The sequence below is a fragment of the Synchiropus splendidus genome, chromosome 2 (assembly GCF_027744825.2).
Source record: "Synchiropus splendidus isolate RoL2022-P1 chromosome 2, RoL_Sspl_1.0, whole genome shotgun sequence".
Taxonomy (NCBI): domain Eukaryota; kingdom Metazoa; phylum Chordata; class Actinopteri; order Syngnathiformes; family Callionymidae; genus Synchiropus; species Synchiropus splendidus.
Genome location: NC_071335.1, coordinates 7,966,478 through 7,993,452, shown reverse-complemented (window position 1 = coordinate 7,993,452; position 26,975 = coordinate 7,966,478). Strand labels below are relative to the sequence as shown.

The window sequence follows — 26,975 nt, the reverse complement described above, 5'->3', positions numbered from 1 at the left end:
ATCTGCTGGCATCTGCTGGCCGTGATCGTAAGTCGAGCAGGTCGTAAGTCGGATGTTACTTGTACTCCAGGTTCCTCCCAAAGACATGCTCACTAGTTCCAGATAGAATCCAACACTCCCCAAACCCAAAACTCTGAATATGACTATGCTGTGGTTAACTTACGACGTATGCATGTGCATTATCTCAGTTGTCTTTGTTTTTAGCAGATAACCTATATATTTCAAGCTGATTATGGTTCGATAAGAGTCACTGCCTGCTGGTGCAAAAAGTTGTGATTTACTATACGTATGATACGAGTAGTCGACTATCTCTCAATTCGCATTTGTAATTTCTGTCCTTGCACTGAGAATTGGAACAAAAATTTGCAATGGTCTGATGTGCAAGACTGTGCAATGATGTGCAATGAATACAAAATGGCTTTAACACATGGTGAAATCGGGAGCCAAACATAAGGAAACTTTTTACACACAAACTGATCATGGCCATCAAGAGGGTCTCTCAAAGCAGTGACATGGATGCATCAAACATTTATTTCAATTGTCTCGGATTATTAGTTTCAATGTAAGCTGACTCTTTTGAAGCCGATCATACACTGTTCACAGTGATGCCACTTTACTCTTCTTTTTCAACAAACCTTCCTGCCAGCTTCAACAAACTTGACGTGAGGTATGAGACAAAAATTGACAACTGAAATTAATGTCTAATGTTTAGACAGCCTACTGACTGAGAGAGACAAATATATACATACCTAAAGAACAGTCCGGCCCAGTCCAGTTCCGGTCGCATTTACAGGTAATGGTTTCTGGGTCGTGGGTACCATGACCTGAACACTGGTCTGGACACATGGCCTTGGCAATCTCACAGCTGCTCCCTCCCCATCCAGGTTGACAGTGACATTGTCCGTGAATACAAATTCCGTGAGCTGAACAACCGGGGTCAATGCAGTCCACTGGACAGGAAATTATTTATTAATAGTTTATCAACTTTCATATCAGTTCTCGAGCAGTTCAATTCATTAATGACGAGACCTCCAAGGTTGATTTCATGTTTTGCTCAGAATTTTAATTTGACAAGATGACGAGAAATCAACATCGTACAACAACTCTTTCGTCTGTTATGTAGTTTTATTCAAAATATATTTTGGTCACCAAAAGTATCATCCTCTACTCCAGGGGTTCTTAACCTTTTGGAACTTGGGGCCCACCTTTCCCAGAACAAATGGGCCCAGGGCCCATTCAAGTAATAGATCTGATTCAGTAGTCTTGATTTCATTTGTGGTTTATAACCATATTTAATCAACTTACATGGAAACAAACGAAAACTTTGTGAAATGACATGAAACCAAGTGATTATTGCAAAGATATTGGTCATAGAAAAGTCCAATCAGCAGCAGAACCAGGTGCAAGTCATGCTCATCAAATTTACTGAAGAAAAAAACGAAAAAAAAAAAAAATACACTTGATGCAAACTGTTGAGAAATTTGGAAAAACTGAATACAATTCGGAAATAAATAAATAAATATATATATATATATGTATATATAAAATTTTCACTGTTGGGGTCGGTGGCATTATTTTTTATTATTATCACAGATTTGCAGCTGTCAAGTCAATTCAGTGACACACTACTGCACGTGGCTGAGCATCTTGTGGCCCTCGCAGCTCATAAGTGTAAAACAAAAAACTTCTCTAGGGGTGGGCCAACGGCCAAACCATGGGACCCGGCCCAATGGTTAAGACTCACTGCTCTACTCCATACCTTCCTCACAGTTGTCTCCTTGATATCCAGTGTTGCAAATGCAGGCACCCATGATGCAGATGCCATGTCCTCCACAGTGGATGTCGATGCACTGGTTCGATGATACGTCACATTCAGTGCCTTTCCAGCCACTAAAGCACTGGCATCTCCCACGGGAGTATTGTCCATTACCACTGCACAGTACTGGACAGGCAGCTGGAGGAAATAGAAGCAGGTTGATGTAAGCAATGGTTTATTAGTCTGCTCTTTAAACCCACAATGCACATGTGCATTACATCCACAAAGAAAAACAAAATACTCTGTAGGTATTGGTCAAGAGGAAACCTTCAGCCCACCTCCGCAGACATCTGCAACCTGGAACAGCGTCCACATGAAACAGGAGTTTGTCACTATATTGTTCCTTATCTTTGCACACTTGGTTAGTTACATCACTCACAGACGAAGCTTGACGTCCTCTTTAGTCCAACCAAGCTGATATGAAGAAGTTTATTTCAATACCACATCACATATACAACAATTCTCCCATCTCAAAGTGATCTGAGTGGTCAAACATGAGCTGTGAGAAGAATTCATCTAATAATTTCAGCCCTTTTGTAATGCATTGTCTTTGTCAGTCAGCTATAGATATTTATTAATGAAGTCCATTTGGATTTCCATAGTCCTGTAAGTCAACTTAAATTTCGATTTCTCAATACACTAAGAGCACATTGCTTGATTAATGACATCCGCTGATAGCGGTGGCCTCCTCTTCCGCGTCCCCGATTAGGGTTCACTGATCGCGGACACACTCCTACAGGCAGCGCAATTGCTTGCTACAACTCTCATCACCTCGCATCAGCTGGGGACCGTCAGCAAATTCTGATTTGGTCAAAGTATGAATGTAAAAAAAATAAAAAAATAGGAGAGAGAATTGTGAAAAGATTTTTCATCACAATAAACAAAGGACTGACAATTTTAATAATGACTTGGGGACTAAAATATGTCTAAATGATCATTTTTTCAGATCATTTGTAATTGTCTTCAATAGCGTCAAGGAAATGTGTACACGGTCCATCGTAAAAGTAAACTGTGACACATGAAATACATTGGGGACAGCAAACAGACGGCTCAATTTAACCACTAAACAAAATGGGCAGCAGTCTGTCAGACACAACCGGGTTCTGCGAGAGATGTGTGTGGCCTTCCTACCAATGTACTGGCTATCTCTCCTCTGTACATGACCAAACCTTCTCAATCTAGACTCTCTGGCTTTGTCTCCTAAACACCTGACAGGTGCTGTCCCTCTGATATACTGCTTCCTGATCCTATCCATCCTGGTCGCTCCCAGAGAGAACCTCTGCATCTTCATCTCTGCTACCTCCAGCTCTGCCTCCTGTCTTTTCCTCAGTGCCACTATTTCCAAACCATACAACATCGCTGGCCTGACCACTGTTTTGTACACTTTCCCTTCATCACACCTGACACTTTTTTCCAATTATTCCATCCTGCTTGCACCCGCTTCTTCACCTCTTTGTCACACCCTCCATTGCCCTGGACAGTTGAGTCTAAGTACTTAAAATCCTCTACCTTCTTTATCGATACATCCTGTAACACACAATGGAACTCCTTCTGACCTTCTCTGTACTTCTCCATGAACATCCTTAAAGCAAACACTTCATCTTTAGTGCTCTTTTATTGGCATGAAGCCAAACTGTTTCTCACATATGCTAACTTCTGCCCTTGGTCTACTTTCCACTACTCTTTCCCACAACTTCATCACATGGCTCATCAACTTAATCCCTCGATAGTTGCCACAACACTGGACATCTCCTTTGTTCTTGAAGATGGGCACCAGCACACTTCGTCTCCACTGCCTTTCCACTCTTCATCCTCTTCAATGCCCTTCTCACCTCAGCCTTACTAATCTTTGCTACGTCGTGATCTACGATGGTCACTGCTTCTACTCTTTGTTCTCTCTTATTTTGCTCATTCATCAGCACTTCAAAATACTCTTTCCATCTTGCCAACACACTTATGTTATCAGTCTGAACATTTCCCTCTCTATCCTTGATCACCCTAACCTGCTGCACGTCCTTCCCATCTCTATCTCTCTGCCTTGCAATCCTGTATCATGTCATAGGCCTTCTGTTTGGCCATTGACACTACCTTCTTATGCTGGGCCTCCCTGTACTCTTGTCTACTCTCTTCTGTTCTCTCAACATACCACTTTTTCTTAGCTAACCTCTACCTTTGTACACAGTCCTGCACTTCGTTCCACCACCAAGTCTCCTTGTCCACTTTTCTTCCAGATGACACACCAAGAACTCTTCTACCTGTCTCCCTGATCACCTCAGCGGTATTTGTCCAGTCATCTGGAAATCCTTCTTGGCCACCCAAAGCCAGCTTCAATCACTCCCTGAAAGCAACACGAGACTCTTCCTCTTTCAGCTTCCACCACTTTGTCTTCTTCTCTGCCTTTGCCCTCTTCACCTTCCTCACCACCATGGTCATCCTGCACACCACCATCCTATGCTGTCTGGCCACACTCTCACCCACTAGTACTTTACAATCATTATCTCCTTTAAATGACATCATCTACACAATATATAATCCACCTGTGTGCTCCTACCACCACTCCTGTAAGTCACCCTATGCTCCTCTCTTCTGGAAGAAAGTATTGACTACAGCCATTTCCATCCTTTTTGCAAAGTCTACAAGCATCTGACCTTCAGTGTTCCTATCCTGGATACCAAACTTTCCCATCACTTTCTCGTCACCTCTGTTTCCTGCACCAACGTGCGTTTGTAAAAATAGATGTTTTCAGCTTCTTTACAAAGCAAGTTGTTCAGTCAGTCATTGACATGGTGTGTCAGCAGGGGAATGGGTTGGGTGTGGGACGCCCTGTTTCAAAATCCTAGCTATAAGCAGGATTTCAAACTGTCGTAAAGTGAGTTCCACGTCACTGCCCACCATCCCACATTTATTTGTTCATGAGGTAAGACTGCGAAAACAGCAAAAAATGTCACCACAGATGGCAGTATACACATCACTGTCAAACTTAAACTTGCAAGGGGAATTCAAGAAACATCTGTCATTCAACATCGGGAATCGAACTGTGGCAGAGAAAAAGTCACAAGAACCACTATTCCCCAAAACCACTGATAATTGCTAAAAGATTTTGATTCCTCAATAGGAACCAAGAAGAAGGGGAGTCTGTATCACAGTTTATTAAAGAGGTTATTGACTGAAGGTAACTTGAGATTGGAAAAGGCTTTTGAGATCAACATGTCAATAGAAATTGACATGTTGAGAGCTGTTGGAGAGAAGTCCAACAGCTAAGTACATCCGTCCAAGTGCATACGGTCACATAGGAGACCATGAAGAACACCGCACCTGGTCAGCAATGTTACTGCTGTGGAAAAGCAGGACATCAAGCATCAGAGTGTTGGTGTAAGGGCTTGGATTGTTAAAACTGCGTTTACAATGGTCACATTGAACAAGGCTGCAGGAAAAAGATGCTCAACCCACCAAAGGAAAAGAAAAGAGGATTTTTCAGAACCAAGACGAAACATGTGAATCGGATGGAACAGGATCACGGTGGACTGACTGATTCAGATGATGATACTGTACACATTTTATCTGTTATGGATAGTGATGCTGATCACACACCACTACTGGAGAACAAACTGGTTCGCATGCAGGTGGACACTGGTACTCGCGTCTCCATGATATCTGAGAAAGTGTACAAAGAAAAACTGCATCACCTTCCCCTGTGGGAGACAAGGCTCAAGTTGAGGACATATAGTGGCGAGCCTGTTCCAGTGTTAGGAGCGGTGAATGTGAAAGTAGAGTACAACCAACAAACAGAAACTCTTCCTCTATAGATCATTGCAGGAAACCACCCACCTTTACTTGGACGCAGATGGCTAAAGAAGATAAAATTGAAGTGGCAAGAAGTATTCATGATGAGCGATGGAGAAACAAGTTCTCTTTGGGAAGTTTTGAGAATGCATCCTCAAGTAGTTGAGATAGTAGATAGCATGAAAGATATCAAGGTCAAGCTAATAGTTAAGCAAGGAAGTACAAGAAAGTGTCTGAAGGCGAGACCAGTACCTTACGCTATAAAACCAAAATTGGAAGCTGAATTAGAGAGGTTATTGAAGTGTGGAGTACTGAAACAAGTCAGAACCATTGAATGGGCCATGCCTATAGTTCCTGTGTTAAAAAAGGACGGAACCTTAAGAATCTGTGGGGACTTTAAAGTTACGGTAAAGCCAGTGTTGACAATTGTTAAATATCCATTACCTCCCATAGAAGACTTTTTCTCTAATCTGGCTGGAGGTCAGAAATTCTCCAAGAAAGATATGTCTCATACTTACCTCCAGATGCATGTAGAGCCTCAGTCACAAGAGCTGTTAACTATTGTGACACACAATTGTACAGATTGTACAGATACCAGAGACTTCCTTTTGGTATCACGTCTGCCCCAGCATTATTCCAAAGGGCCATGGACCAGATTTTGACCAGTCTTTTAGGTGTACAGTGTCACTTGGACCATTTACTCATCACAGGAAAAGATGATCATTCTCATCTGCAGAATCTGGAGGCAACCCTGCAGCGACTCGAGGAGTACGGATTGAAAGTGAAGAAAGACAAATGTGATTTGTTCAGGCCGTCTGTCGAATATCTAGATAATATCTATCTATGTGATTGACAGCACAGGTCTCCAAAAGTCACAGTTGAAGATGAAGGCTATTGTGGATGCTCCAGCCCCGACAAACGTGAGTCAGCTGAGATCTTTCCTTGGGATGTTAACTTACTATGCTAAATTTGTTCCAAACCTCGCGAGTAAGTTGATGCCACTCCATGAACTGTTAAACAAAACATCAAGATGGGAGTGGACAGTAAAATGTGAAAAGGCCTTCAATGAAGGACGATGTTGTTCTGCTGGCGACATCGGACCGGGACCTTCAGCATGCACTGGGGCGGTTTGCAGCGTGTGCAGAGTGTGAAGCGGCCGGGATGAGGATCAGCACCTCCAAGTCTGAGGCCATGGTTCTCGACCGGACTGTATCACTCGGACCCTCAACATCAGGTCTCCTCATGGCTGTGTTCTCTCTCCATTGCTCTTCTCCCTATACACCAACTGCTACACCTCCAGCCACCAGTCCGTGATGCTGATTAAGTTTAAGGATGACCCCACCATCATTGGGCTAATTTCAGATGGAGATGAGTCGGCTTAGGGGCTTTTCACACTGCAGGTTTTGTCTCGGGTGGCCTGAGTTCGATTCGCCTCCCTGCTGTGCAGCTTCGCACCTCTGCGCTTCAGGCGATGTCCCTTTTTTTCTCCTCAGCTGGCCACAATGACACACATCTACAGGAAGTCGCCATGAGTCACGTGACAACCCACCACCAGCTTAACATCATTATTTCTGTCAATTCTTAGTTCTACGAGTCGTCATCACCTCAGATATTAACTGATGATGGACCTCTGCCACGGCTGCACAGAATGTGACGTTTCACAGCCAAACCTAAACATGAAAGAGTGTTGTCATGTTTGAAATAGCAGAAAAAAACTGCGTTATACAGAGCGTCTTGATTGACTCATCATTTAAGTACAGCTCCATCAAACATCCGCACAGTCCTGGACCACTGCGCTCCTGTTGCCAAGCACAATTTTCCTGCAGCTCTCAGCTGCACACCGCTGTGTTCTGGGAGTTTGAGAAGTTGTTTTTGAAATATGTTGTCTGCCCAGACATCGATCAGACCCTTTTCTGGCCAGCATTGATCATGTTTGTGTGAAGTTGTGCTGTACACGTAGTTTCTGGCATCTGGTGCCAAGTCGCCTGAGGCGAGAAGCTCACGACCCGCTGAGAGTTTCCCGAGAAGTGCAAGTGCAGCTCTGCAGCCGGGATCAAACCCGACTTGCTTGTGTTCACATCTTGGACTTTTGAGCCGAAAGAGCTTTGTCTCAAGACAGAACCCGCAGTATAGAAACGCCCTTACAGGAGGGAGGTTGACTGGCTGGTGTCCTGGTGCAGCCACAACAACCAACCCACAAGACAGTGGAGATGATCAATGACTTCAGAAGAATCATGGCTCCTCTGTCCCCTCTCATGTTGGCTGGTTTGCCCATTCCCATTGTGGACTACTTCTGCTTCCTGGGAACCACCATCGCCAAGAACCTCAAATGGGAGCTGACCATCAGGTCCCTCATCAAAAAGGCCCAGCAGAGAATGTTCTTCTTGCGGCAGCTAAGGAAACTACGACTGCCAACGAAGTTACTGGTGGAGTTCTATGCAGTCATCATCAAGTCCATCGTCACCCCCTCTATCACTGTGTGGTACAGCAGCGCCACCTCCAGGGACAAGAGCAGACTGCAGCACATTGTGCAATCTGCTGAGAAGGTGATCGGTTGCAGCCTGCGACCTCTTCATGACCTGTATGTCTCCAGGACCCAGAGACGTGCAGGTCGGATCAGAGCCGACCTTTCTCATCCTGGTCATGGACTGTTTGCCCCTATTCCCAGCGGCAGGAGGCTGTGGTCAATCCAGACCAGAACCTCCGATCACAGGAACAGCTTCTTCCCCCTCGGCCATCAGATTGATGAATTTGTGATCAGTCCTTATTGTTGCACGTTGCTTGCTTAATAAGGCTGATAAAGATTCTGATTCTGAGTAGACACAAGTAAGCCCCACTCTCACCGCAGATTTGAGTGCATGCTACACCTTAGTTCTTGCCTCCTGGTAAAGCGCTTGGACAGTGCATGTTTGTCGTACGCCCGCTGTATTGTATGTACCTTCTTCTTCACCCTAATTTTCAGCTACTTGTGCTTGGAGTGCCCCCAGGATGCTGGATGACATTTAAGACGATGAAAGAGTGGATAACAGCTGTACTGAATTAATAATAAAAAATTGATACGCAACAAGATCAGCTCCCATGATGTTGTGCAGTCCAGTCCAGTCAACCAATCGCAGTTGTTGATCGCTACAATATGGCCTCCACAGCCGGTCAGGTGAGCAGCACAGCTCTCCGAAGAGAAGTGGGAAAAAGACAAAGCTGGAATACATGCAGACAAAAACAGCACATTTTAGCACTTTAATGTCAACAAAACGCCCATAATTTCACTGGTCTGAGGTGACGCAGTTCAATCTTAGCAGCATGAGGCTCGTTTGCCCGCAAAATTCCATAATATAGTGATCAACAACTGGAAGTCGCTGCTACTCAGCTTGCTGTTGAGGGTGATGGCACCTCTTGTACTACTGCATTCTAAACGGTCGAACAGGATGGATAAATCGGAATGTAGTCAGAGAAATTGCAGTTCTATGTCATACGTGCTCTGCCCTCTAACGGGCTTCGCTATTGGTTACCTCCACTCCGAGGCTCCACCTCTCCCCATAAGACCCCCTGTTCGCATTTATGTGTCCTCCTTTTTCACTCAGCCTGAGAGTGTATCGTGATCATCATCGGATACTTGGAAGTATGGAGACTTTGAAACGCTACAATGTGTGTAAGGCAGAGATGCCTGAATTTGACGACCACGCCATGTGTCAAGTGCATTGCCATTTTTCATCTGCGTGATTTGACCTCTTGTCCGGCTTGTGTGGCTCTGCCTGCTGACGAGCGAGAGAAGCGAGCGTCCATCGTGGAGGACAAAACCAAGGGATCCAAGAAGTTCTCCAAACCTTGGGATGAGAACGATGAGTCGGACGAGAGGAGAAGAGAGAACAGGAGAATCCAGAGTCCCTCTTCACAGAGGAGGTCGACGACCCCAACGGCAACGCCAGACCTGTCTTTAAGAAGGCTGTCACGAGCCCTGGAGGAGAGATGCCGCCTTCCCCAGATGATAAGAAAGTCGCCGATTTTTCCTACTCCATCTACGGCCCTGGGCCGACACTCTGTCACCAAGTTCGACCTGTTTTTGGCCCTGCGACCCCGGAAGTAACTGTGACGCATCCAGCCGATTCTGGCAGCCATTTGCAGAGACCAGCGGTTCGTCACAACGCTGTCACCAACGTCACTGCGCCACAAGGTAAAAAGCGACCACTTCAAAGCGGCACTTTGTCACTTTCTTTCTTTTAGAACTAGATTAAAGCCTCAAAGTATATCGAGTGAGGTGTTACATGTTCACCAGCACTTTCATGGTGGGCCCCCCGTGTGTGACGAATACGGACGGGCTTTCTACCAATCCAACCGTCCCGCAATTGACTTCCACGGAGAGTGGGCGGTCCGTTGCGGTCGACGGTCACCGTGGATGGACAGGATGGTCAAGCGTGGCTATGCCATGCAGTTCTGCCGGCAGCCCCTATGTTTCGCTGGGACGCGATCAAGTCCCCCCTCTCCACAGGAGAGAGAGTGTTTAAATAAGGTACTCGCTGCCCTCCTACGTAAGGACGCAGTGGCCTCAGTAGCCAAAGAAGAGGAGGAGGAAGCATTTTACTCCGTTATATTCAGGATTCTGCTCCTGAATATGACATCTGCAGAAATGGGGGACAAGCCCAGGTTAGTAACATTGTTTGGTCAAGCCAGCCAGGATCTCACATTCTGGGACTCGGCAGAACGACTCAGATGCATCCCACGTCACATAAACGTGCAACTCCACAGTAGTAGCATATCTGAACGGCTAGGGTGGGGTGAGGTCCCCAGCCCTTCACCGAATGACAGCCAACATTCTGCGCTGGGCGGACAGACACCTTCTGTCTCAGAGAGCCCGACATTGAACCTTGAACGTCAGAGCAGACAGGATGTCCAGAGGGGGAGTTCTAATGGATGAGTGGGAACTCTCCCAGCATATAGTGGAACAGATCTGGAGACAGTTTGGTGTTCCTGTAGCGGATCTCTTTGCTTCACGAGCGGATGTGAAATGTCCCCTCTGGTTCTCTCTGAAGGCGTCACAGGGCCCTCCACTGGGGGTAGACACGTTTGCTCACCCAGTCTGGCTCGAAGGGCTGCTGTCCGCTGCTGCATTTCCCCCACTGCAGTTGATGCTCCCACTGCTGCACTGCGTGAGGACGCAGGGTCTCTCTGTGTTGGTGGTGGCGCCAGAGAGTCCAGGCACCAGATGGTTCCCGGAATCGGCGACGCCGAGAGTTGGGGACTTGGCAGCTTTGTCAATCAACCCGACATGTTTGTCTTTTGGGGATGATGGGGATTCGTTCACCCTCCGCCTGAACCCATCTGATATCCCTAAAGTGATCACATCAGCTTTTAGGTTAGGGGTCATCTCTTTGAGAGCCTTTTCCCCTCCGCCACATCAGGATGAGCAGGCGGCGTGTTTGCACCTGGTCTGTCCAGTGAGGGCCCGGGGGGCCTATCCGGACCGTACCAAGGGGGTACGAAAGTCGGAGAGACTTTTCATATGTTTTGGTGGTCAGTCAGCCGGGAGGGCGGTGACCACACAGCGCTTAGCTCATTGGATCTGGGCAACCATCTCCGCAGCATATGAGGCCAAAGGAGCGGAGCCTCCTGCTGGGTTGAAGGCTCATTCGACTAGAGCCATCTCAACGTCAGCTGCTTTCTTCAGAGGTGTTTAGATGCTGGACATCTGTGAAGCTGCATCATGTGCATCAGCTTCCACGTTCGCCCGAGCATATCTCAGGGATATGGCGTCAGGGTCCGTGGCCCATTCAGTCTTGCAGACGGTTTCAGGGCCACCTTGAGGTGGGTCACTGGTTGTGTTTGGCTTCTGTTTCGGCTGGTTCTTCGGTTGAGGGCCATGCTGGGAGGGAACTCATCCCTACGGGCTTCGCCGAGGTGTTAAACCAATAGTGAAGCCTGTTAGAGGGCAAAGCACGTATGACATAGAAATAATAGTTACTGAACGTAACTTCAGTTCTATGAATACGTGCGGAGCCCTCTAACAGTCTGCCCAGCAGGCACTGTTCTCTCTGAGTTTCCAAAAGGAGACGAATGGTGATGAACAGGGGGATTTATGGGGAGAGGTGGAGCCTTCCTGGGTGGAGAGTTAAGCCAATCAATTCTCAGGCACGAGGCGGAGCCTCGGAGTGGTTAAACCAGTGATTTTCAACCACTGTGCCGCGGCACACTAGTGTGCCGTGAGAGATCGTCAGGTGTGCCGTGAGAAATTATCCAATATCACTTTTTTTATTAACATTTATTAATAATTTTCTGCAAATATTATGTCATTGTCCAGTGTCCGTGCTGTAAAGGCTGGCAGAGTAATGTAATATTTGTCCGTGTGGCAACACGTAGCTGATTGCTGATTGTTCCTCCAAGAGAATTAGTGATGCACCTAAGAGGCCGTGGTGACAGTCATGGAGAAGTTTTTAAAAAGGACAACTGCAAACTCCGAACTGGGCCCTGGACAAGATTCTGACCCGGATGAAGGCCCTAGTATGAGTGGTGGGAAAAAGAAAGCAAAGACGGTGAGCTCAAGGCAATATAGTGAAAGCTGTCTTTCGTTTGGATTTACTTTCACCGGGGATGAGACGACACCTATTCCGTTATGCCTGGTGTGTGGCGAGAAGTGATCCAACAGCGCCAAGGTGCCAAGCAAGCTTAAACGCCATCTCCAAACGAAACACCCGTCGCTTCAAAACAAGCCGATAGACTATTTTGTTCGCCTGCGTGTAAACACAGAGAAACAGGCAACGTTTATGAGAAAAACCACAAAGGTAAATGAGAAAGCGCTCAAAGCTAGTTACCTAGTCGCCGAACTTGTTGCTAAATCAAAAAAGCCGCACACTGTGGCAGAGACATTAATACTACCTGCCTGTAAAGCCATTGTCAACTAGATGCTCGGCCCTGATGCGGTTAAAGACATAGCTAAAGTCCCGCTCTCTGATAACACAATTGCCAGGCGTATTGATGACATGTCTACAGACATCGAAAGCCATGTTTTGGAAAAGATACGCATCAGTAGGAAATTTGCGTTGCAAGTTGACGAGTCTACGGATATTAGTGGACATTCTCAGCTCTTGGCCAATGTGCGTTTTGTGGATGGAGATGCCATTAGAGAAAACTTCCTATTTTGCAAGGCACTGCCAGAAAAAACAACTGGAGAGGAAATTTTTCGGGTCACATCGGAATATCTTGACCAGGGAGGACTTACGTGGGAAAACTGCACAAGTGTGTGCACTGATGGAGCTGCAGCCATGGTCGGGCGCAACAAAGGCTTTGTGAGTAGAGTGAAGGAAAGAAACCCAGATCTGATTGTCACGCACTGTTTTTTGCACCGTGAGGCCCTCGTTGCTAAGACTTTACCAGCAGAACTGGTTCCTGTGTTGGACGATGTGGTGCGCATAGTGAACTTTGTAAAGACACGACCTCTGAAAAGCCGTATATTCGCATCTCTGTGTGAGGAAATGGGAGCGGAGCATAAAGCCTTATTGCTCCATACGGAGGTCCGATGGTTGTCGCGCGGTAAGGTGCTGACCCGTGTGTATGAGCTGCGAGAGGAACTTAAAATGTTTCTGACAAATGAGAGGTCTGATTACTCAAATCTGCTTGCAAGTGATGAGTGGTGCGCAAAACTGGCATACCTGGCTGATATATTTCATCATCTTAATGAACTGAACACAAGGATGCAGGGCCGAAATGAAAACCTGCTTACAAGCACAGATAAAATAAATGGATTCCATTTAAAGGTGCACCTCTGGCAACAACATGTGCAACGTGCCAACCTGGAGATGTTCCCACTCACAGACAAACGGCAAAGCAACACTGCTGCACTGTCTGAGGTAATAGGTAAACATTTGAAAAGTCTTGAGGAGTTGTCATTTTATTTCTCTTCAGCCTCCACTGAATGCTTTGACTGGGTTAGGGACCCATACAGCTCGGCATCAGTTGTTGGAGAGGACATGACTTTACAAGAGCAGGAGGAACTAACTGAACTGAAACAGGATCGTGGTTTAAAACTAAGATTTGCTGATCTTCCTTTGGACAGTTTTTGGTTGACTGCTGCCAAGGAGTTCCCCATTCTGGCCAACAAAGCTGTTCTGACATTGCTCCCATTTTCCACAACATATCTGTGTGAGCTGAGCTTTTCAAGCCTAACTGCTATAAGAACTAAAAACAGAGAGAGACTGAGAGCTGTTGAAGAAGAGCTTTGTGTGTGTCTTTCTTCTACTCCTGCCAGGATATCGGCTTTGTGTTCATCTAAACAGGCCCAGGTTACACACTGACTGAGTATAAATAAATTGAGAAATTATATTGTAATTAAATATACTATACAGAGTGTCATTTTGTAACATTTTTGGTTAGTGGTGTGCCACAAAATTTTTCCAATGTAAAAAATGTGCCGTGGCTCAAAAAAGGTTGAAAAACACTGGGTTAAACCAATAGCGAAGCCCGTTAGAGGGCTCCGCACGTATTCGTAGAACTGAAATTACATCCAGTAATTCAGTAATTATTTCCTCACAAGTGTGGCTAGGATTTTGCTGTCTGAGCTCTGATGTCAGAAATCCATTCAAATAGCACCTTTGTCATAGGTTCCTGACCCCTGTCCTAGCATGTCTTGATGATGTCACTAAGTCCTTATAAAACTTACAAAAACTAAATAAAAAAATTCACGTGCTCATATTCTCTCGCATATGAACTTGACAACTCCGCATAGCAAAACCGGGCTCCTCAATGCACAGAGTATGCGCGCTAAGCACTACTTGGCACAGAAGCCGCTCGGACAAAACAGTATGAGCTCCAGAGCAATGATCAAAGAATGATTGAGGTATTGGCTAGACAATTGTTGTAAGTGCTCTTGATACCTCACTTTCACCATTGAAAGTCTTGGCACTGTTATCAGTGTTGTGTGTGTCATGTTCTGATTTTTGCTTCATTGAATCACCATTTAAACGAACCAGTGCGGCGAGGCGACCCTTCGCAACATTCATTTATATGACAACTATTGATAGTCATCAGGCGTTTGTTACTCAAAGTGCAGAGATCCCAAACAATCTGAGCACAAACAAGGCTTTTCTATTTATCTGGAGTCACTGTCCAGAACTTAATCACGCTGATGGGGTGTTATGTCACTGACCGTCCTCACTAAGACAGAGAGACTAATGTGTGTGTCTGTGTATGTGTTTATTGATATATGGTCTAGTTGAAGCACCTTTCTCTAAAACCTTAACTCATTTGTTTTCACTTCTGCTTCCTCACCTTCACCAGGCCTCCTGCCTCTCTCTCTTTTGTACACCCATTTATTATCGTGCATCTACGGAACTTCATTCCTCTCCTTTCCAGCTCATACTTCCACAGCTTCTCCTCTCACTACGTCATTCCCGATGTAATCTTAGGATGCACTTGAAACCTTCCCTAACTTCATCTACCTCACCACTTTCTTCCTCATTGTGGCCCTCGCATGCTTCTTCTCCTTGGAACTCGAGGAAGCTTCCTGTTGACCAGAGTAACTCCTGACCTTCTCTGTACCTTGCTATCAACATCCACAGTGTAAACACCACACTGCCGACACATTTCTATCTACGCCGCTCGATATTTCGAGGAGGATCACTGTAAAATGTGTGAATTTTATATATCATATAATAAATGCACAAGAGACATGCCGAGTGCGAACCAACAACCATGTGACACACAGGGATATGCCTTAACAGCTATACTGCCGCTAAGTCACATGACCAGCTGTTCAGGCCACACAGCCTTACATATTTGCAGGATGTGGCTCTTTTCAGTAACACAGTAAAACAATGTGGCTCTTAGCCTCTGACTGGTTGGCCACCCCTGCTGTATAGCCTTAAAGAGCATGCTGCGCCGTACATAAGAAGACATTTTGGATCAGACCATCGTTTTGCCAAGGGCAATGATCGAAAACACACTGCTGCTGACCATGCATGGTATCTGATGGTATCAACTTGGTCAAAACTCCACCATAGTCATCAGACTTGAATGAGTGGATCTATTAAACTCAAATGAAAAAGAAATGAAATAACGGAGCATTGAGCTTCTGTATTAAAATGAAAAGCTACAGATACAACGGCACACCACCATTTGCAAGATTTGACAATGGAAATAGCATGAAGAAGTTGTCTTATGAATCCAAGTTTGCCACAGACGGGATCCTCAGGTAACCTATTCCTGAGACATGGGACTCTTCACTGAGTGGAGGGATGATGTGTGGAGCCCTAAGTTTACATTTTCAAAGTTTACAGTATTCAAAGACGTACTGGGAGTTGGCTGGAACTGTGGAAATGCTCCGACTGTACATTCTACAAGATTTCAGATGGGGAGAACTGATAAAGCAATAACTTAAAAGTGGAGCACCATCATTATTAGGGGCTTACTATATCACAGAAAAGAGGATTTCAACACGTGAAACTAGCATGAGTCAGGACATATATATATATATATATATATATTAGTAAACCTTTTATTTGTTTCTGTCCGAGGCAAACACTGGGCTGAACACAAACAAGATGGAGGGCTTACTTTTGAGATCAGGACTAGAATGAATAGAACTAAAACTAGAAAAAAATACATCTTTTGCTCACAAACCTCGGGTGCAGTCTGGGCCCAGAGATCCAGGAAAACACTGACACACTCCAGAGACACAGTCCCCATTTCCATGACAGTTCTTCGGACACTCCAGCAACGACTCTGAGTGAAAGACAGAGGTAGTCTTGTTTTAATTGCTGGCTTGGATAGTCTATGGCATGGGTGTTATCAACAGATCCCATCACCCCACTTCCTCTGTGTCACTCATCTGGCACTGCACTGCTGGCTCTGTGCCTTACAAGAGTGGTCCTCTCCTGAGGATGCCATTTTTGACACTCACACACTTGTAAATGTACACAAATAAAAGATGTGGCTTGTACTCACCTATGACGAGTGTGTTGTAAGACATTTGCTCCATGTTGCAGCCGTCATTGTAAAATGCCAAATGCCAGATGCCAACGTCAAGGAACTGTATGAATCCGGCTTCATGAAAGGTCACTGATCGAGCATATCGCACTCCTAAATATTCCTTATCATGGCCGCCAATGCCACCAACAATTTTCTCTTTTGAAGTGAAACGACTGCCATCCAGCAGTTCCACAAAGTCATACTAGAATGAAAACATAAATAAGTTACAATTGGTATAGAAAACCATTATATGGTAGAGTCCAGGAGAGCAGATATTTCATTTGATTTTTGAACTGAAGGGGATGGACATGTCAGCAAATGAGTTCTCAATGAGTAATTGTGTAATTTAACTTGCAACCCAGTACTTTTGTAGTAGCCTCTTGGCTACACAGTCAAGACTTGATCGTGATCAATGCCGTTGAATGGCCGACCGACGTAAGCGGATTACTACACCTCACGCCAGCGATACAGAGAAAACGACAGAGGGAAAAAGAAAGAGACTACGACACCCACGATAAGGAAAAGAAAGCAGATCGCCTTAACCCCGTGTTGGATTACTGTACCCTCAAAGAAAAAAGACGCATACTATTTTTTGTCTTTAAGCAATAAAGTTGATTTATTCATTGTATTTTAAGAGTACAGTTTTTTTTTCCCAACACGATTACACACGATTAGAGGTTACAGGTTTTTCCATGAATTAATAATTTCAGATTTTCTTGTAATGCTCTTTACAAACCGACAGGGTACTGTTGTATTGTTTGGATGGGCAGACGCCTCTTTTTCCCTTGAGATGTTGATATTTTTCATCTTTATACCGTCCGAGTGCTTGCTCAAAAGATAATCCGCAGCCGCGTTGGTAGAGATAGTAGATGCAGTGATGACCGCAGAAGTCTGACGGGATATGTTGCAGCTGAGCATCATGACACTTGATCTCTTGAGAGTGTTTGTCCAGAAACCTTAGAATTGATACGGGATAATGCGAGAAGTGGGGTGGAAGACCAAAAGAATGCAAGAAAGTGGCCTTCCCATCTTTTTCCAGGATTAAAGCTAACCAATGATCGCCCGGTTTATGGGAGGGGTGAGTACTGACGACAAAATAGGCAGGGGTTTTGAATGTCAAAGGGAATTGATTCGAGGCCGACACCCCGCAAAACTCATTCCCCAGCATCGCTTTCAGAATTTAGGCTGGAAGGCTTTGGCGGGGATCTGTCTCCCATCTTGACAGAGAGCCAGTTATTCTACATTCTGATGGTGCAAATTGAACGGAGAGAGATCTCTTTTTCCAGTGAAGGCGTCATGATGCAGTTCATCTCAGCAAACTTGGTCAGAGCATGGCTCAAGAGACGGAATGTGATGTTTTTTGTTGCTTTCAGGAGGACGTCCGATATCCAACCGTCCACCTCCTCCTCCTCTTTCCCCATGGCTGGAGATGGAATAGTCTGGGTGAGGAGAGGAGAAGGATCCTCAACCATCGGATCGGGGGTCGCCCACTGATAGTAGTTCACAGTCAGATCATCTGAATCGGATTCGGACGCGGGTCCCTTGTTGCTGGATTGGGAATAAGCTATCCCCAACACGGGGTGGAATGGCGATGAAACATGGGCCTCAGCGCTCATGGTTGAAGCGGGGCCCAGATAGGTGGAAACTAGTTGTCTTTTCCCTCTCATGCTTGGTCCGAGTTCACACCCTGTGTATGTGTGGAATGGAAAATCCATCTTGGGTGATGGTTTTTTATAGTCGTGCGCCGTACACGGGGCACACATAGAGCGCTTAGTGCACGTGTTACAAAGGAGGTGAAAGGCCGTAGTCTGAAATAAAAGGGAGGAGTTATGAAGAGAGAGAAAGTAAGAGAGAGAGAGAGGGAGAGGAGGTGGATACAAAAAGAAAAGTGCTTTTTTCACCATCAGAGTATCATTCCACTTCCAGCTACTGTTGAACGTCTCCACTCTCCCCGCTATTTCCTCCATCTTGTCGATCCACACCGACATCAGGATGCTCAGCAGAGTACAGAACATTCCGCATTTAGTGTTGAAGTATTCCAAGGTAAAATATTCTTCCTTGATCAATGACGGGTTCGTTAGTCTACGAGTAGCTTTGTAGAACCAACGGCCTGATCCAGAGTTCTTACATATCCAGACAATAGCAAATTCACCGGGCTCTTTCTCTTCTGCTCGAAACTTGGGGATCGCCAGCCGTAGAATACTCCAGTCACTGGATGATAACACACCTTGATAGGTCAGCGGCGTCAGAAGCTCTTCCACCTTCAGTTGGTGCAGACGCAATTCACGCGCCTCATACTTGAATACGTAGCCCCATTTGCCTTTATGACCGCAGGACTCCCAAGACCATTCCTCCTGAAGAACGTCAGTCGGCGGTGGCGACTGGGTTCTTCGAAGATACAGCATAGATTTTTTCGGGGCTCCTACCGGCTCCTCTCTGACCGTCAAAGATGTCTCATTGATAATCGGAGTTTTGTTTTCCGAAGCCATCATCTTCCATCTGTTTTGCGGCTGTTGACTCGCGGTCATGGTTCCCACACACACACACACACGCCCACCTTGGCGGTGGTGACTGGGTTCATCGATGCACCCACCCATCTACACACCTCATACACTTTTTATTTCTATTTCATCTCTTTTTTTTTCTTCATATCCACATCATTTTCACTATCACTCGATATCATTTTTATATTCACATTATTTTAAGAACTTTATATCAATTTGATATTAAATGTATATTAATTTTATATTAAAGAGACAACTATAACCTTAACACCTGTCAAGTTTGACGAATTGTCAGGTATTATATTTTTTCATAGAGATTATAAAGAGTTACAGAAAGGTGCTTCAACTAGACCAGACCAGACAATAAAACAGTCTTGGTGAAAAATGTAGAAAAGATGAATAAAACATAAGTTTAGCTGCCAAATATTGTATTATTTCCAATTAATTTTCCCCTGTTAAAAGGGTTTTGGGTAGTTTTCTTCCCACTCAAGTAATGAGAAGGTTTTGCATTATGTTATTATTGTTTTAATCATTGATAAACAGGAGGGAAATGTAAAAGAAATTAACCAAACGTTATGTTATCTATGATTAAATGTCACAATGTCACTGTGCACCGCTGAAGAGAACAACTGGAAACTGGGCCGACTAACCGCACGTTGTGGATGAGGCGATTCAAGTGTAGAAACACAGATTGTGAACACCCGGGCGAGAGATATTGAAACCCTCCTGGTAATTTTCCATTGTAATATGATTCGTAATCTCTTGCTTCTAATCTCAGATTTTTTTCTTCAATAAAAGATCAAGGAGGGTGAGTGCTCACTGTCAGTTCCACGACGTCTGTCTGAGACTCTGGTCTGCAGTAGCGCCTCTGACCATCGTGAGTGAAAAAGACAACCTTGACTGGTCAGAATTCTGTGAATTTTGAATTGCTATTGAAGACTAAAGAGGGAGACAGTAAATATGCTATTGTTCCTGAACAAAAACCTATGAGCGAGGGCTGACAATGTTGGATGCTGTGTCTACATATTCAGTGTTTTCATGTTAACATGTTCATGTTGAATTACACTGATAGTGATTGTTAATAATTAAAAAAATGAATGTCTTATTGTTTCAGAGTAAATAAATGAATAATCAAGTTACTCATCCCTGTATTCAAGGAAGCTATGATTAGGTGTAGTCACATACATATAGGTATCGGTATCGCAGATACCAGCCCGAATATTACTCAGTATCGGATCGGAAAGGAAATCAGTGGAATCGAACATCACTAACTTCTAGCAATGCCAGAATGTAGTATCGGGGTAGTTTAACCAACAATGTTTGTCGCCTTATGCTATGCCTTCTGTGTCGTGAGTTTGTTGCAAGTGTTTATGTAGTTTACCTGAGTGTGTGAGGGGGCAACACTCTTACGTCCATACACTCCAACAAGAGCATCTTTCTGAAGAGAGATGTTGAATTTCAAGAACTGGGGTTGGTCAACATGCAGCTGGGACCTCCAAAACACACCTAGGTGATGCGTGAACAAAGGTATCAAATCAATTTTCATTTTGCTGCGACATAACAGATTCCAACATTGACCCAGGCATGGAACTTCTAGAGCAATTTCATAATGAATATTTCAATATGATTCATTACATGGGGTTCCTCCAGTTGGCATTTTCCTGGCCTTGTGCCCCACAATGTGGTTGGGAGTATATTTCAAATAACGAAATTAAGAAACTCACAATCAAATGTCTTTAAGTCTCTAATAGACCTTGTTGTCACAATGAGAGAAGGCTGTAACAAAGATAAAGAAAAATGGCAATGTTCTAAATTAGGAAAGGAAAAAAAAATGCTGATTTGGATCGGAGCAGACAGAAAAATTAACAGAGGTGAGAGTAGGTCAGTTGAAGTCATAGCTTTTCTCAAGCATTTACAAGTTAAGTCATTAAATTATATCGTTGGAAGACAACCGTCTTAATGTTTTAAGACCCAGTATTTTCTTGAGTTTCATTTTTTGAAATTTGAGATAGGAATTACTTAGATGGACTAATAACTGAACTTTGGAAAGTTGTTTTTGCAAAGAAGAATGACCTTGTTATAATTTACAATTACTATCTGGCCTCAGGCAACTCGCTAGATGCTGGAAACTACATGTACAGCTCGACTCCACACAAACATGATGAATGGCAGCATGCTCTGCCCTGTACCAAATGTCTATGTCCCCTCTGACATGCTTTGCATAGGAAAAACAAGTTACTCACAGTAACAAATTGATGGCGGTCGTCACAGTGACTGAGAGGCTTTTCACTCTGCGGTTTCTGTCTGGGGTGGCCTGAGTTCAATTCTCTCCATGCTGTGCAGCCTCGCACCTCTGCGCCATCCTCACCTCAGATATGAACTCATGACGGACCTCTGCCACGGCTGAAACGGAATGTGGTGTTTCACAGCCAAAACTAAGCATGAAAGAGTGTTGTCATGTTTATTTTACAAGAAAATAGTAGAAATAAACTGTGTAATACAGAGCACCTTGATTGATCTATGTCACTCTCAGGTACCAATCCAGACGTCAAAAATGATCAATGAGTAGACTGGTGATCTTCAATAACTTGGGAAAAATCAGCGTCTTTCCTCCTCGTAGTCCTCCTTACTGTAGGCAGCATGAATCATTTAAGCAAATCTGCTTATCAGCCTAATAAAGGCGAAAACGTGAGTTCTATGTCACACTGCGCCGCCCTCTAAGGGGTTCACTATTGGTTACTTCCACTCCGAGGCCCCACCTCGCCCCTCAGAATCGAATGATTAACTCTCTGCCCAGGTAGGCTCCATCTCTCCCGTAAACCCCCTGTTAGCTGCTGCTCGTCCTCTTTTTTCACTCAGCCTGAGTTAGTATCACCATCGGGTGCTATTGGATATATAGGATTTTGCAATTTAAAGGATGGAAACTTCAGCATGAACAGTTTGCAAGGGTGAGTTGGCCACATATTACACTCACGACGCTTCCCGGCGAAGAGCCAGACAAGCAGGCGGCCTCCTTGCTGTCAGGGCAGTCGGCTCAGTCTGCCTCCCCTCCACCAGCCATGCCAAGGACGGGCAAACCAAGTCCGCCCCTATGAAGCCCTGGGAGGACTATAATGAGGAGGACGTCCATAGGGTGTTTGTTGAGGAGGACCCGCACAACCTCTATGTGGACGCGCCAGAGGAAGAATTCGATGAGCTGGACCCAGAGCCCACCGTCAGACCGGCAGTCAATATGTTCCCTCTGGACGACATGCCCGGGCTGTTCAGAACAGCAGTCGAGCGTCTGGGAGAGAAGATGCTGTCCTCTCCGGTGGAGGAAGACGAGGAGGACTTCCGGACCCAGCGCATGACCACAACGTGCCCAAAAATGGCGACGCTCTGGAGGCACTCTGAGGTGGACAAGTCCGCTAACCTTCTAGTCACCCGCCTCAGCTTACGCCGCCTACTGCAACGTGGAGAGGGTGGACTGGAGGAAGGGCGTCCCCTCCCTGGGCGCGGAGTGGGTCTCCTCCCTTGGTCCATCACATTCCCCGGCCTATCGTCGAAGCACACTCTCCCGGCAGAACATGACCGGCTAACGTCTGTGATGGCGGACAGGAGCTTCGCGTGTGACACTCAGGTCGGATCCCTTGATCGCCTTGTTTTTGGCAAAATTTCCTTTTCGGAGGATGACATCCAGGAAGTCCAGATCTCGGCGGCTGGACTTCTTAGGATGTTCCAGGCATTGTTGAAGGATGGGGAGGCGTGTGTGCGCGGGGGCGCAGATGACCATGTGCAACCTATGGCTAGTTGGGATGGGGCTGAAAGAGAGTGAGCGCCGGCTTGTTATCGGGGCACCCATAACGCAAAAGTCACTTTTTGGCGCAGTGGAGGAGCTGGTGAAGCTTATGGACGGTGTTAAAAAGCCCAAAGGTGTACTGGACGAATTCCTGCAGAAGCCATCTCCTCCAACCTTCCCTAGGAGGTTGGCGGAGCGCAAGAGACCGCGCAAAGTTTGCAGCAGCAGCAGCGGCGGTGGTGGGGAGTCGTCAAGAGCAGGACCCTTTCCAAGGGGCTCTGGGCTGACCAGACCAGGTCCCTACGAGAGGTCCAGGAACGTCACACCAGAGACCGGGAGGCTCCGGATCGAGGGGCAGAGGCTTCCCGACACCCCCGAGCATAATGTGAATAAAAAATAGAGAAACTATGTTGGTGTCGCTTATACTGCTCTGATGTCCGTCCGTGGTTCGTACTACTAGCTCAGGGTTTCACCAGGGCTGGTTAGTAATGTGGGTAATTACGTCTACACGCTTGCAAGACCCGGAGAGCTGCAGCATCTTGCTGGGTAAGAGACTCACGAGAGGAGGGGGCTTGTGTATGAGTGATGAAGAAAGCTAGGCAAACTGGTGCTATGCCGGAGACCCACCATATTGGCTTCGTCAGTGGTAAGTGTAGTCACCATTTCATGCATCTCCCGTCTCACAGAGCGGGTGCGGAACATCCGGGACGTTCGGGCGGCCATTTGCAGAGTCCAGTGATGCCTCACCTCCCAAGATGCAACACCAAAGATGGCGGCGCTTTTACCAGCGAGACCCGGCAACAATGCAGTTTGTGCAGCGGTTTCTCCCTCAATAAAGGCAGAAAGGTTGGATGCTACCTGCGTTATGATCAGGGGGGTTGAGACCCATTTTTGATCTCAGGGACCTAAATTACTACATCGCACGGTGGTCATTCACAATGCTGACGACCCGAGTTGATACAGTGCGTCAGACACGGCGATTGGATGACGTTGATCGATCCGACAGACACTTATTTTCATGTTCCCATCCTTCCCCGTCACAGGCAGTACCTCCGTTTTGGGTGGTGGGGAAAATGTTTTCAGTTCAATCGACTTCCGTTCGGATATTCTCTGGATTCTATTGGATTCGCGGGGAAGGTCGGCTCTGCTATCGAACGAGAGGATGGCGTCATTGATGGAGCATCTCAGCAAGGTATGGGACAGCCCCTCAGTAAGGACGCACAAAGCGATGTCACTGCTGGGTCTGATGGCTGCGGCGCATCCGGTAGTGAAGTTGGGGCTGCTCCACATGAGACGTCTTCAGAGCTATTTTTGTCGTTTGTGATTGCATCATTGTCAGGGACAAGCACAGACGCTTAATACTGCCGGCACAAGTTCGACAGGATTTGGCCTGTTGGGACTCCCTGGGTCTGATGGAGAGAGGTGTGAAGCTGGGTTGCATTCCACGTAACGTTCATGTGTTCACGGACGCGTCTCTAACAGGTTGGGGAGAAACCTTGCGTCAGGCCAGTGTCGGAGGGACTTGGACGGGTCCCCCGCGACAGAATACATGCGGTGGAGAAGGTCTTTCATCATTTCTCACATCTGGTGGCAGGGCAACATGTCTCAGTCGGGTCAGACAACTCCACGGCAGTTGCGTATCTGAAGCGCCAGGGCGGCGTGAGGTCTCTGGCTCTTCATCGGGTGGCTGCCAGCATCCTGACGTGGGCAGACGACCGACTAATGTCACTAAGGGCTCGTCATGTCCTGGGCCTCCTGAACGTGGGAGCGGACAGAATGTTGAGGGGGGGAGCTCTCATGGACGAGTTGGAGCTCATGCAGGAGGTGGTAGAGATGATCTGGGATCGTTTCGGTGTCCCAGTTCCATATGTCTTTGCTACTTGAGCAAATGCTAAATGTCCCCTCTGGTTCTCTCTGAGATCGTCAGACAGCCCAACGTTGGCGGTAGACGCATTGACGCATCGGACGTGGCCTTCTCTACGTTTTTCCTCCTCTATGACTGATGTTGCCACTGTTACACCGTGTGAGGACACAGGGTCTCTCGGTACTGGTGGTGGCGCCGGAGAGTCCGGGCACCAGATGGTTCTCGCATCTGGTGAGTCTGACAGTGGGGACCCCTTGGCCTGTTCTAGACCTTACAGGGGTATTGTCTCAAGCTGAGGCAAACCATCCGCTCTCGTCCCATATTAGGTCGTTCTCTAAAGGTTTGGAAATTGAAAGGGTGAGATTGGGCTCCCTCGGATTATCTCAATCGGTGGTGGACACAATACAGAGTGCTAGGGCACTGTCCACCACTAAAGCATATACCTCACTGTGGAATCTGTTTTGAAAATGGTGTGAGGAGAGACACTTGGTGGCATCATCATGTCTGCTTTCAGGGGTTCTGGTCTTCTTGCAAGACCTCTTTGATAAGGGACCGGCAGCAGCGACGCTTCATGTGTTCACTGCTGCTATCACTGTGGGCCACCAGGGATATGGATGTTTCTCGGTCAGGAGCCATCCAGTGGTGAAACACTTTCTATTGGGAGCGAGGAGGATTAAACCTCCAGTCAGGAGTATCTTCCCACACTGGAGTCTTCAGGGAGTGTTGGATGGCTTGTGTGGTTCACCTTTCGAACCACTGGTGTTGGCCTCATTGGAGCTTTTGAGCCTGAAGACAGCCCTTATTTTGGCTCTTGTCTCAACTAAGAGGGTGAGTGACTTGGCTGCTTTGTCAGTGAATTCACCCTGCATGGCTTTTGGGGCAGACAGAGATTCTGTTACTCTGTGCCCTAATCCTGCGTTCAGACCTAAGGTTATAATGCCTTCTTTTAGGTCAAGAGTGGTGTCTTTTCGGGCCTTTTTTCGTCCTCATCATCAAGATGAGAAGTCTGCCCGGTTGCATCTGCTATGTTCGGTGACAGCTCTGGCTTGCTATGTGCTCCATACTCAGTCTCTTCGTCGTTCGAACAGACTGTTTGTATGCTATGGTGGTCGTTCTGCTGGGATGGCACTGTGGCAGCTCAGCGACTGTCACATTGGATCTGTAATGCTATTGTCAGGGCTTATGAAGTTCGGGGTTGATTGAACCTCTGGTGGGGCTGAAGCCTTGCCCTCTAACGGGCTTTGCTATTGGTTACATTTATCAAACTTCCATACACATCACGAGTCCCGGACCGCTGCACTCCCGTTTCCGAGTTCTGACAGTCTGCAAAGTTGTTTTTGAACAATGTTGTCCGCCCAGACAGTGATCAGACCCCTTACTGCCTGGCATTTATCATGTTTGTATGGAGTCGATAAAAATGCATGCATCTGCTTTTCAGTGTAGAGAGCGTCTGAACCTCTTGCCCCTGTTCTGGCTGCCTTTGTCATCAGTGTAGGATGCAAAAGTCCAGTTCCCCAGGTAACAGCATGTCTCTTAAAACATCAGTAATATACGCCTGGAACAGAACCACAGTGGTGAGGTCCAGTAGTAGTGCCTTTCCAATCTGGAGGTCATTTCAGTTACTCAGTTTGGTATCACACTCAGAATTTCCACTGACATGGCCATTTGTTCTGAATTGTGTAGCACATTCCAGCCACTACAGTTGAAACTGGACCCACATGAACAGGATCAAACGCCTTATGAAGCTCAGTGCAGAGAAGGATAACAACAAATGGTTGAAAAGTATGTTCAAGTTGTCAGTATATCTTCTCTGGAAAGTTCTGAAGAGTTTTGGGTTCAGAGCAGGTTTCAAAACTCAAATCGAAGTATTGTACTGCAGCATCTTGAAACTCTGATTTTCCTGGATTTTTAATACACTCCTCAGATACACTCTCCGACAAGAGTTACTTTAGCCTACAACATCTGGTTTTACCAGGTTTCAATGAAAGTGTGGTTATGAATATAATTCACTTTGACCTGAAAGTGCAATTTTAATACTATGAAATGCCACAGTTTTGTGGGCGATTACTCATGTAATTTTTAATTATTTTGATGTAATGTATGCAAAAAAATATATGTTGACTCCATTGTGTGTTTGTATGTGAGTGTGCATAGCCACAAACCCGGCGGAACGTCTTGAACAGTTCGTCTCCCTATGTCCACTTCACCTGTGTCTATGGTGTTGTTCTTGACAAGATAAATTTTACCTGTTGACACACAAACAGCAATGTGAGTAAC

General features: G+C 46.0%; 1 protein-coding gene across 14 annotated transcripts in view; it reads right to left on the bottom strand.

The window, feature by feature from the left end:
* The window catches only part of LOC128754971 (teneurin-3-like), a 160,128-nt gene that overhangs the window by 68,988 nt on the left and 64,165 nt on the right, over positions 1-26,975 (bottom strand). For 11 of the 14 annotated variants that reach the window (XR_008413993.1, XR_008413994.1, XM_053858002.1 and 8 more), the window contains 6 exons: positions 26,861-26,944; positions 20,438-20,562; positions 16,529-16,754; positions 16,205-16,306; positions 1,760-1,954; positions 750-950 (listed from right to left, as the gene is read on the bottom strand). Coding sequence is in view for 12 of the 14 variants with exons in the window: in XM_053858002.1 (XP_053713977.1) it covers positions 750-950; positions 1,760-1,954; positions 16,205-16,306; positions 16,529-16,754; positions 20,438-20,562; positions 26,861-26,944 (933 nt within the window). In the remaining 2 variants the exon portion in view is untranslated. Of the gene's footprint in view, positions 1-749; positions 951-1,759; positions 1,955-16,204; positions 16,307-16,528; positions 20,563-21,299; positions 26,945-26,975 lie in introns of all 14 variants that reach the window. The other 3 variants (XM_053858012.1, XM_053858011.1, XM_053858013.1) reach the window with 3 other exon arrangements.